General features: G+C 36.9%; 4 protein-coding genes across 7 annotated transcripts in view; all 4 read right to left on the bottom strand.

Moving 5' to 3' along the window:
* LOC104768323 overlaps positions 1-2,523 on the bottom strand; it is a 10,659-nt gene extending 8,136 nt beyond the window's left edge. Inside the window, exons 1-6 of one of the 2 annotated variants that reach the window (XM_019242434.1) lie at positions 2,152-2,523; positions 1,552-1,711; positions 1,365-1,457; positions 1,200-1,275; positions 920-1,103; positions 327-498 (exon numbers count right to left, since the gene is read on the bottom strand). In XM_019242434.1, coding sequence (XP_019097979.1) covers positions 327-498; positions 920-1,103; positions 1,200-1,275; positions 1,365-1,457; positions 1,552-1,711; positions 2,152-2,369 — 903 coding nt within the window. In that variant the 5' untranslated portion in view covers positions 2,370-2,523. The remainder of the gene's footprint in view (positions 1-326; positions 499-919; positions 1,104-1,199; positions 1,276-1,364; positions 1,458-1,551; positions 1,712-2,151) is intronic. The other variant, XM_010492268.2, reaches the window with a different exon arrangement.
* LOC104768322 (pyridoxal 5'-phosphate synthase subunit PDX1.3) lies at positions 3,446-4,755 on the bottom strand. The gene has a single exon (XM_010492267.2). The coding sequence runs from the start codon at positions 4,634-4,636 to the stop codon at positions 3,707-3,709; it is 930 nt and encodes a 309-aa protein (XP_010490569.1). The 5' UTR covers positions 4,637-4,755; the 3' UTR covers positions 3,446-3,706.
* On the bottom strand, positions 7,643-9,113 carry LOC104768321 (glutaredoxin domain-containing cysteine-rich protein 1). Its single transcript, XM_010492266.2, has one exon. The coding sequence runs from the start codon at positions 8,852-8,854 to the stop codon at positions 7,766-7,768; it is 1,089 nt and encodes a 362-aa protein (XP_010490568.1). The 5' UTR covers positions 8,855-9,113; the 3' UTR covers positions 7,643-7,765.
* Positions 9,259-12,009, bottom strand: part of LOC104768320 (vesicle transport protein GOT1) — a 4,181-nt gene continuing 1,430 nt past the window's right edge. Inside the window, exons 1-6 of one of the 3 annotated variants that reach the window (XM_010492264.2) lie at positions 11,706-11,785; positions 11,315-11,406; positions 11,131-11,211; positions 10,912-11,009; positions 9,982-10,063; positions 9,259-9,596 (exon numbers count right to left, since the gene is read on the bottom strand). In XM_010492264.2, the coding sequence (XP_010490566.1) occupies positions 9,558-9,596; positions 9,982-10,063; positions 10,912-11,009; positions 11,131-11,211; positions 11,315-11,406; positions 11,706-11,736 (423 nt within the window). In that variant the 5' untranslated portion in view covers positions 11,737-11,785 and the 3' untranslated portion in view covers positions 9,259-9,557. Of the gene's footprint in view, positions 9,597-9,981; positions 10,064-10,144; positions 10,243-10,363; positions 10,445-10,547; positions 10,660-10,911; positions 11,010-11,130; positions 11,212-11,314; positions 11,407-11,705; positions 11,786-12,009 lie in introns of those variants that run through there. The other 2 variants (XM_010492263.2, XM_010492265.2) reach the window with 2 other exon arrangements.

Raw genomic sequence — 12,009 nt, 5'->3', positions numbered from 1 at the left:
ATGACAGCATACAGATCTAAATAGTTGCGAGTTTACTATGAAAATCAATGCCGTAGTTATAAGAATGTTATACCACTATTAGTTGATTAATAATGACAGGATAGCAAGTAAGACAGATTAGCATAATACACTTAATTCACTATATCCGAGTACATAAACTAACAATCTACAGCAAATTTTTGGGAAGATAAATTACAAAGCATGGGACAATGGTCGCTTGGTTGCAGTGACGATGTATACCAGCTCAGCATGACGAAAATAATCAACAATAGATAGAAAATAACAGTGAACTAAATCCTTGGAGTTAAATTAAAACAAAATAATACCGGTGCAGCAGCGGGATGTGTACATTTCAAGTAGGAGAGAAATACAGTCTTCAAGGCAAGATTTGCTGCTGCAGCATGCACTCCTTTGAGAAAGCTTAGGGGATCCAAGCTAAGTAGAACAGGTAGAATACGTCCACAATATGCAGGACGTTTCTTTGCAACTGATGAAAGACTGTATAAGAAACAGAATTAAAATGAAGAGGGAATCATGAACCATAAGACAAGTTTACATGACATCCTGGATCCCCATCTACACAATTCATGATGGAAGATACCGACAGATTACCAAAGACAGTCTCCCCATAAATACTGGTTACTGTGTGTGAGGACCAAAGCATGTTTTTACATTAACCCCGTTCTAATCACATGGACATCATCCTAGGTTGGATGCTCTTCAGTCAAAAGTCAAATCTAAGGTTTTAAATTCATGTTCAGATTAAAGATTTTCTACACATAATGGGCCAAAAAGAAAGTAACAGAAAGAAACATAGAAAGTTGAGTTTTCATGAAGTCATAGATAATTTTGCAGGTACAAACAGGTTGAAAAATACCAAACTAATTTGCGTATATTGATGCACTTAAAAACAACTCACCTATTAATGAGAACAATAATCGTCGAGCTATTTAGAGATTTAGCTGCAGGGTGCCTAAGCTGATCAAGCAGTAAACCCAATTTCTGGCTGGCCTCAATCGACAAGTCTCCGATATTCAAAACAGGATGCCCCCCACGAAGGATAGTTATATTAAAATCTGCTTCACTTCCTTCAGGACAGGTAACTAGATTGTATAAGCAACTAGTGTCTAATAAGCTACGAACCAAACAACAAATTTATAGTTTCAAGTAACTGAGCGGATAAATTCAAAAAAGTTTACCTTCATGAGGTGTATACAAAAGAATAAGCGCTTCCACAAATTTCATGGCGCATAATTTAACACCACTGTTTCCTTGCTAATATACAAGTCACAAGAAAAGAAAAATAATACAATCAGATAAGAAAGGCAACCCATGGAGGAATAAGAGAAAGCATTAATTCCCACCTTGAAAGCCACTGAGCATATTTCATCCTTAACCTTAATCATCCATGTCCACGAAGATTCAAGAAAATCATTCAATTCACTAGAATGCAAACCCTGGAAGCCAAATAGCAATAAGACGGGATTTAACATACCAAATGCAGAACGAAGAGGTCACATATACTAGAACCTAGAAAAACAAGAAAACAACCTGAACTGCCACTCTTTCGAGGGTGGAACGGAATAAATCAGCTCCACAAGCAATGACCTGCCTCGCCACAGCTGGTGTCTCGTCTTCGAGAGACTTAATTAAAAGGGGAACTATTTCGGGTAATAATTCAACATATTTCAATCCAATTTCACCAAGTATCCTGCATTTGAAAATAGCATCAGCGGTTCAGAGAGTTAATGTAAATTCCCTAGTTCAAGAGAGGGACACGTCCTAGATTATACTAGTCGCAAAGGAATCTTTCAGCAAGCTAACGAGAATAAGACAGACTCTAAACCTCGAAAGGATTAACAACAACAAGTAAATATACGAAGGCAAGAAACTATGCGTCGTCATTAGGGTGGCCGTGTAATTGATTATAAACAGAGACGGTACTTACAAAAAACTAGAGAATCAACACAAAGATCAAGAAGAATCAACAATTTCATATACAAAAAAAAATCTGGAAATTCATTTATGTTTTTTTTGTATTTTACAAACAAATTCGAAATATTTGAGAAACTCCAGAAATGAAATCACCAGAACAAGAATAATAAAACTAATAAGGGGAAAAGGGTTACAGATTACAATAACGGAGCTTACTCGGCGACAAACTTGCGAACAGCACCGAATTGATCGGAGAGAAGATCGAAAAGGTGAGGAAGCAACTCGATGGGAAAAACGGATTCGTCCTTTTGCAAATCCCGGCGCAAATTGCGTAAGCGTTGCAGCTTCGGAGGCAATTCCGTGGCTGATTTGGCGGAACTCGCGAGACCTTCAAGCCTTTCTCTTGAATACGACGAAGCCATGATTCCAACCATCACCGGTTTCAACACAATCGATATTAATTATACACTAGTTCCCAGAGCTTCAACCAATACGCATGTCTCTTCTTCTTCTTCTTCTTCTATAGGGTTTTTCCGAATGGGGAGATTCGTTTTATTTCTGCTATGAACAAATTGAACTGATTTCCATTTTCGAGGTCTTTCCTAAAAGAGACTGGTAAATACTTCACACGGCGTCGTTTGGATAAATAAAGAAATTATACTATGGTCCCTCATAATTGATATTGTATTAGATAAGTCCCGTTAGTTAATGGATTGATTAAATAAGCCATTTGGGAATAAGAATGGGCCGATATGGGCCTATTTGGGAATAATGAAATTTTTATCGGAGTCTTCTCTTTCCGGACAAAATGCGAGTGGCGTGCATAAAATTGCAACAAGGACTTCTCACAAGTTGAAAAGCACTTTTGGAGATTAGGACCCGGTTTGTTCAGTTTCGAAACCAAAGCCAAAAAAGAGCCTAGTGGCTAAGTGAAGGGATATACTCGAATATAGATAAATCATGGTGTTTTGTAAAAGTAAAACTTTCAAGAACTCAGTCTTGAAGTCAAGAGCTCCATGGATTCCGTATGCTAATTACCGTGAGATCTGAAATTCCATAGTTAGAAGAGACCAATGGACACTCAACGCTAGAAGAAGATTCACATGGACTGTCTACCTCTCTTTTACCAACCACATTAACATAACATTCCTCAAACACCAATTTAGAATGCAACGAACCCATGAATCATTATAATGCACAAATCATGAAATCGATGATTCTTACTCTCTAACAACGAAGACAACCTAAATCAGATTACTTCCTCTGATGATAGGCTTTATAGCTATGTCTCACACCACATATTGATATAAGAACTAAATGCTATGTGAATGACAGCAGTTCTTGGAGCTCGAATACAATACTGAAACAGTTGCAGAGCTCAGTACAATGACATTGTAATCTCATTACCAAATCAATTAAGTTCCATCCTTTTTTACCAACCTGATACTAATAAGCTGTCTGAAATCTAATACTACCATCCACACCTAATTAAAACAACAAGCTCAAAATATGGATGGAAGAATACAATCATTTTCAAAAATGAACTGATCAAGAGAGTGAGTAGTACATTATTATAACTGACAAACTTGTTCTTGCAAATGGATTACAATAACAAAACACTACCAAAGAAATAAGGGAACACACAAAGGATACAAACTACCAACAACAAATATCATCATCTTCTTCTTTTCAAAGAGATTACTGCAAAATGGTCTCAAACCATTTCGTCTGAAATTTTACCTTTTTTTTGTTTTTGTTTCATTCTCTCTAATCACTCGGAGCGATTAGCGAACCTCTCAACCTTCTCATCATTGAGATTGATGCCAACCATAGCTTCTCCAAGACCACAGCTGACCTCCACAAGCATCTCAGGGTCACTGTAATGAGTCACAGCCTGAACAATGGCACGTGCACGACGCGCTGGGTCACCACTCTTGAAGATACCAGAACCAACAAAGACACCATCACATCCAAGCTGCATCATGAGAGCAGCATCAGCCGGAGTAGCGACACCACCGGCGGCAAACTGAACAACGGGAAGACGACCAAGCTGTTTGGTCTGCATCACGAGATCGTAAGGAGCAGCTAATTTCTTAGCGAAGGTGAAAACCTCATCATCATCCATGTTCCTCAAAACCCTAATATCACCCATAACAGACCTAACATGCCTCACAGCTTCAATAATGTTACCAGTACCAGCCTCACCTTTGGTCCTAATCATAGCCGCACCTTCACGGATCCTCCTCAAAGCCTCGCCGAGATTCCTACAACCGCAAACGAAAGGGATCCGGAAATTATGTTTGTTGATGTGATGGTCTTCGTCGGCGAGAGTCAAAACCTCGCTCTCATCGATGTAATCGATTCCAATAGCTTCAAGGATCTGAGCTTCAACGAAATGACCAATCCTAGCTTTAGCCATGACCGGAATCGTAACGGCTTGTTTGATATCTTTAATCATCTGAGGATCGCTCATCCGAGCAACGCCTCCTTGAGCACGGATGTCGGCGGGAACACGCTCCAAAGCCATGACGGCGCAAGCACCAGCTTCCTCTGCGATACGAGCTTGCTCGGCGTTGACGACATCCATGATAACACCACCACGGAGCATCTGAGCAAGACCGACCTTGACGGAGAAAGGGGATTTCTTAGCCTCCGTTATAGCACCGTTACCGTACACCGCAACAACGCCGGTTCCTTCCATTATCGGAGGAGATTGAATTGAATTTATTTTTTTTGTGTGGAGAAGAAAATGGAAGAAGAAAGATTTGTGATTTGGTGGTGAGGCGATTTATGGTCCTCGTCTATCTTATTAGATCGGCTTTATAGTGAGAGTTTGTGGCGGTGTGTCCCTTAATTAAAAAATAAAAATAGATGTTTTTTTTTTCTTCTTTTATTTTTTAATTTATAATAATAAATATTGAATTTTTCATTGGGAACTGTGTAGATTAAGTTATACACACGATTTCGGACGGTGTAGATTAAAAACACACGATTTCGATTATCGGGTTAACCACACATGTTTAGTGGACTGCATTTTAAGCTTTTAGCTAGCGTGTATTTAATATAATATTTTAAGTGATTTGAGTTTTTGTGAGATTTTAAATGATTTTGATGATTTTAAAGAAGTTGATATGATTTATTGTAAAATTCTTTCAAATCTCACCTAAAACCATGAGATTTGGATTTTTATATTTTAAATAAGAGGGATTATTGGTTCTAATGGATTTGGAATTCAAACAAAAATCATATGTTATTCAATCATTGATTTTTAAAATACTTATCAAAATTATGTGTTATTGGTTCTATGATTTACATATATTTATTAAAATCCCTAGTTATTATTTAAGAGGAGTATTGAAACAATGATTTTGGAGGATTTGATGAGATTTAGGAAATTTGGAATTTTGATAGATTTTAGGGAAGTTGATATGATTTATGCTAAAATTTTTTCAAATCCCACATAAAACCATGAGATTTGGATTTCTGTATTTTTAACTAGACAAATCCTCTCAAATCTTCTAGAATCCTTAAAACTTATTAAAATTCAAATCCACAAACTGTTTTGAATAACAGTAGATTTTAAAGTAGATTTTTAAATCATCGGTTCAATAACAGTGGATTTCAGGAAACTTTTTAAAATTCATGATTGAATAACATAGGATTTGTAACTTTTAAACATCACTTAAAATGTCAAGTTGAATACACTTAGTTGACTGGTTCTCCCGCTACCTCCCGCAAACACTGCGTTTGCGGCTGGTAGCGGTTGCTAGCGATTGGAACCAATCATACAAAACGCTCCCAATCGCTCCTAATCGCTCCCAATCGCTCCAAACCACTGAATTCCAAAAGCTGCTTCCCGCAAGCGTTTGCGTTTGCGGGCGATTGCGGTTTGAATTTTTTTTTTTTTTGTAAAAAACTTAAAAGAAATCAATGATAATGAATTTTTTTTTTGTTATATCTTCTATCTAACCAGTTTACTCATTAAAGATGGAAGAAAATGAAGTACGGATATGATTGCACAGATTATAAAATAAACAATTAGAAGAAAATAATATTCCAATTAACAATAATCCAGAAAACTTGATGTAAATTTAATGGCACATCGCACATAAGTTCAAAAAAATCTAAATAAATATAATATTTTCTCATATTTCATCAGAAATTTAAGAAAATAAGATTATTTGTGAAAAGTATTAAAACAAATCACCAGTGACTCTTCTCAACTTTCACTTGACCATTCCTACCTATGCAACTACTGACCCACGATCTAAGAGAAAAGAGAAAAGATCTACGATCTAAAGCATATGTATTTTGCTTTTAGATTTCAAAATCCACATTATGTTTTAAATGTATTTGAATGGATTTGAAAGTGTAAAATAGAAGGTTTCAAATTAAAAGATAAAACATGTTATTTCTAAATCCATGTATTTTGATTTTTAAAATTTACAATTCTATATGCATTTAAAAATCACATATCCAATAACAGCCCCTAAATAAATCTTCTCAAATCCTCCAGAATATCAAAAACTCATTAAAATCCAAATCTATAAATTGTTTTAAATAACAATAGATTTTAAAGTAAATTTTTAAATCATCAGTTCAATAATAGTGAATTTTAAAATAGATTTTTAAATCATCGGTTCAATAACAGTAGATTTTAATAGACTTTTTAAAATTCATAATTGAATAACATAGTATTTGTAAATTTAACATAAATCACTTGAAATGTCAAGTTGAATACAAATTGAGAGTCTTCTCAAACTTGATTTTTTTTTTATCAAAGTGTTACGTAAAATGCATGGTTAAAATCAGCGAAAATGCTGACCAATAGTAACAAAGTTTTATAAAAGTACAAGTAACAACCAAATAGAAACAAAGTAACAACCAAAAAGTAACAAAGTTTTTAAACGTTTTCCACAATGAATTTGTATGTAAAATTTTGGAAACAAAAAATATCTTCTGACACCAAGAAATGTAACTGGACCTCGTAGAATCCACGACTGTCGCTCTAGTCCGCATTAATTGTTTCCATAAAAGACAAAGATAAAAAGGAAAAAAAAGGTTTTGCAGAAACGAATTGCACGCTTTTAAAAATCATTGATTATGGAAAGCATCTTTTTTTTCTTCTTAAAAACATATTTTGATTTTTCTTTATCATAATCTATCCATAGCCAATCGTTTTGTAATGCGATTGCGATACACTTGATAGTTGATACTCGAAAAAGAAAGAAATTAAAATCCTTTTAGCAAGCAGTTTGTGATGATAAAAGTAAATAGGCGGCTGTGGTTGAAAAGGAAGGCCCGCCTCTCGTTTGCAATCAGTAGATTTTTCCACTCAAATCAGTCGACCCCGGCGGCCCAAAACCCTTCCAACTTGGTCGTCTTCTTGACTACTTTGACTGTTAGTGTAACATTCACGTATAAAAGTCCAAAATTTATTCAAGTAACTTAGCTGCTATTCATAGAATTAGTGATGATAAGTGGATGATCGATTATTTAGTCAAATAGGAAGTTCGATTCTCAAATAATTGTAGCTTTGTAATTAAGGATAACAATCTTTCATGGAGGTTTAAGACATGCTGCTACTAAAACCGGTTTGTTATAAACATCCTATAGTTTTATAAACACTAACAAAATGCTATATGTGCAATTCGTGTCTATAATTCGAAATCTTTGTGTGGAAACAAACCATATGGTAGATAACGAATGACCATAACGAAACAACCATATTTATTTTCCGTATAAAGAAATCGTTACAGCACTTTGGAAAAATAATAATAATAAACGAATTTGAGTAATATATATACAACACGAAAAAATCAAATTGGTCTTAAGAGCAGCAAGCAACGCACACAACCAAACCATTCTCATTACATATCAAACACTGAATCCTTGATCCATCACCGTTAATAATCCGGCGACTACCTCTGCATCCACCACACATCAAAAACCTAAACCCATCGCATCGACGGCAACGTTCATCTCCAGCCATTGGAACTCCCTCAAACAGAACCTTAAACTTACCTTGCTCGTGCAGACCCAATACTCTCTGAGCTCCTCCGATGCATCTTCCTTTAACGAACAGAACCGGAGGCAGAACCTCTGTTTCCTCCGCCGCTGAGACTCTTCGGAGCTCTTCCCTATACTCTCTATGCATCGACACATCTCTCTCGTAGTACTTAACCTTAAAACTATCAAGCAGAAATCGGATCATGTTGCAGTCGTCGAACGTTTTTCTGATTCCCCGGAGACTCGTCGTGTAGAAAACAACTGATTCCTCTCCTCCCGGAGGACACCGTTCCTCGAATTCCAACAAAGGATCGATAACGGCATCGCCGTCTTCTTCGACGCCGATCACCGGAGGAAGGGTATTTTCGTCTTTTTCGATTTCCTCTTCATCGGGAAAGAGGATATGGTTGTCTTCATCATCGACTCTGGAGAAATCGTCTATCTTCTTAAAGCACACTGATGCTAATTCAAACGCTTCTAACAGCTTCGGATCGAAAAGTGTGCTCGAATTCAAATCAGGTCTTCTAAATCCAGATCCAATAGCTTTATCAGATCCGTTAGAAACTTCCGATTTGCTCTCTTTCCCATCACACGGAACTCTCGGAATCTGGTTTACCGGAGGCCGTACGTTTTCCTTGTCGCCGACGACACTTCTCAAAGCTTCTTCTCTCTCGTTTTCCACAAGTTCCTCCTTTACGTTTGCGATTTGATCTCCAGGCTTCTGCTGAGGGGTTCTCCAGATAGAACCGGCGGCTGTTATCTGAGGAATGGGGTTAGATATTTTCGGAAGAAACTCAGAGATCCCATCTTCTGCAGCAGAAAGCACCTGAAGAATCCGATCCTGATTCAGATACTCGCCGGCTTTAAACGATTTCAGTTTCTTTGCAAACTTCATTCTCGATGACTTCATCTCCCTCCAGTGTTTTTTTTTTACTTCACCGGAGATCTGTACCAGTCAGATAACAAAATTCGAGAAAAGTTAGTTGGGGATAAAGAGGATAAATTAGGGTAAAAGAACAAAAAGGCAATGAGGATGATGATGATGATGATTCAATTTCAGCCCCAACGGCTAGTTACAAGATGGAAGCTTCTCTTTTTCTTTTCGGGGGAAAACAAATGAAATGAGAGTGTATGACCACTAAGCATGTGCCACGTCTGTAAACGATTTAACAACACATCGATTAACGCAACGGTACATAAAAACTCCGCATCTTCCAAATCTCATCATAAACCGAACCACATTAGAATTACACATTGAACCGGAACCGGAACCGCTAATCAATTTTATATGTATGCCAAAACCAAGCGACGACGTATTGCCAAAATCAGATTTGGCCAAACGGTTTGTCAAATTAAAAAAAAGGGAACCAAAAAACGTTTACAAACCCCATCAAGAGCATTAAAGTCACTGAGTTTTCTCTTAAGTACATAGACACACAGCTTCAAATTGTACGTTCTGCTCCATCCTAATTTCTTTCTCCTATGGTTTTTATAGTTTTCTACAGAAGTCAGACAACCACACCACCAACTTCTTCTTCCAAAAACTTTTAATCGCCTGTTCAGCTGCATCTAGCTGCTCAGTAGTGAATCGTCTCTCTACCCGGGCTAGGATACTAAACCGGCACACGCTTGCCACGGTACTTGTCAAAGAACTACACATTGCATAAACAAAAACCAGTCAATCGATCGCATTAGCCAACAACTGGCAGAATATGCAACAGAGTTAATAATAAAGTTAAGGCAAACTGACAAAACACTAGGCCTAGAAACTCAAGACTGACAAAACACTAGGCCTAGAAACTCAAGATCATCAGACACAATGAGAGAATGATCCATTGTAATTTGGATAGCCAAACTGGGAATCACATGAGTTCTGTTTCTGTATGTGGATCGGAGTAATACATCTATCTCACCAGGTTTTGAGCAGTTCACATGGATAAATTGTTATTGATAACATTGAGTAACGGCATGTGGTAGTGGAAGTCTACGAGTCTCATGCAAAGACAATTATTAGTGAATTTTGAATTGGAGACATACCGTTCTAATATATGGTTGCTGAATGATCCAACCGAGAACTGGTATCTTCTGAGCAAAAACTGCCAAGGTTGGCCAGAAGCCACTGAAATACAAAACGCTTTTAGTATCTGTTTACATTCCCACAAGCTGTATCAGTAAATAAGAAGAAAAATAGCAAAAAGACCTGAAGAGTACGAAAAAGCCATAGGTCTCCAACATCATTCCCAGGATTGGCCACCCAATGACAACAAAAAAGAAACCGACGCCAAAAGAAATAGTTCCCTGAGTGGAGAATATGTAAAAGCCAAATGAACATGCGTATAAGGATAAATATGTAAAGATATATCTGAGACGGATCCAGAGATATTGACAAGATACAGAAAGATGGCAAAAGCAACTAGACCTTATAATTTTGACGTTTCATGAAAAACTGCATGGTAGACTTGAAGCCAATGGTTAGACTAACACCCGATATGAAAAGAATCTGAGAAAACATGAAAAGAAACAAGCTATCTCACTCTTAGTTTTGTACTTTGCAAGAATAGTGGGTCAAAGCATTAGAAAACAAAGATATATGAGGTACTTACGTTTCCCATGGCAAGTAATCCCTTATCAAAGACAAAGACTACTCCCAAAAACGAGAAAAATACTCCAAATCCTGTAAGCCCTAACCCGATTTCTGTTTCAAATCACATAAAGTATAACCAAGTTCAGTAGGAATAACTTTGCACCCTGATGATAAGATATACTGAAAACAATTGGATTCCCCAAACAAGAACAGGACATTCAGTGATCAACTCACTCATTCCCGTGATAAGGATAACTAAGTAACAGGTATCCCTTCCGATAGCACTAATGATTAAGTATAACTAAGTAACATGTACATCTTCCAATAGCACGAATAAGTAAGCGTAANGTATCAGTAAATAAGAAGAAAAATAGCAAAAAGACCTGAAGAGTACGAAAAAGCCATAGGTCTCCAACATCATTCCCAGGATTGGCCACCCAATGACAACAAAAAAGAAACCGACGCCAAAAGAAATAGTTCCCTGAGTGGAGAATATGTAAAAGCCAAATGAACATGCGTATAAGGATAAATATGTAAAGATATATCTGAGACGGATCCAGAGATATTGACAAGATACAGAAAGATGGCAAAAGCAACTAGACCTTATAATTTTGACGTTTCATGAAAAACTGCATGGTAGACTTGAAGCCAATGGTTAGACTAACACCCGATATGAAAAGAATCTGAGAAAACATGAAAAGAAACAAGCTATCTCACTCTTAGTTTTGTACTTTGCAAGAATAGTGGGTCAAAGCATTAGAAAACAAAGATATATGAGGTACTTACGTTTCCCATGGCAAGTAATCCCTTATCAAAGACAAAGACTACTCCCAAAAACGAGAAAAATACTCCAAATCCTGTAAGCCCTAACCCGATTTCTGTTTCAAATCACATAAAGTATAACCAAGTTCAGTAGGAATAACTTTGCACCCTGATGATAAGATATACTGAAAACAATTGGATTCCCCAAACAAGAACAGGACATTCAGTGATCAACTCACTCATTCCCGTGATAAGGATAACTAAGTAACAGGTATCCCTTCCGATAGCACTAATGATTAAGTATAACTAAGTAACATGTACATCTTCCAATAGCACGAATAAGTAAGCGTAACTAAGTAACAGGTATCCCTTCCAATAGCACGACCTATTTACAGAAATCACAATGTAGACTTACTTTTTCGGTCATTCATTTCAAAGGACATCATGGTTCCCGGATTCAGCTGCTTCTACCTTTAGCTGTCATAAGCATAAAAACATGAATTAGTGTTAACATGACTTAGCCATACCTAAGGCCATGACTGATCGCATACATAACCCATAGAGATCTAAGACTCTGGCATCAGTTTTGGCGAAATATCAATATTAGGAAAGATTCTACGAATTTTACATCGACTAGAGAGGTACTAGTTACGGAATCAAACGTATAAACCCTAGGTTGTTCAATCGAAAACAAATAGACTGCCTACAGAGCGAGACGA

This window comes from Camelina sativa, chromosome 20 (assembly GCF_000633955.1).
Source record: "Camelina sativa cultivar DH55 chromosome 20, Cs, whole genome shotgun sequence".
Lineage (NCBI taxonomy): Eukaryota > Viridiplantae > Streptophyta > Magnoliopsida > Brassicales > Brassicaceae > Camelina > Camelina sativa.
Note: the sequence above shows the minus strand (reverse complement) of the source record. Positions and strands in the feature narration are given on the sequence as shown.

Bases quoted from the DNA above. Each gene is read 5' to 3' on its own strand.
- LOC104768321 (XM_010492266.2), bottom strand. From the start codon at position 8,854: ATGAAGTCATCGAGAATGAAGTTTGCAAAGAAACTGAAATCGTTTAAA.
- LOC104768322 (XM_010492267.2), bottom strand. From the start codon at position 4,636: ATGGAAGGAACCGGCGTTGTTGCGGTGTACGGTAACGGTGCTATAACG.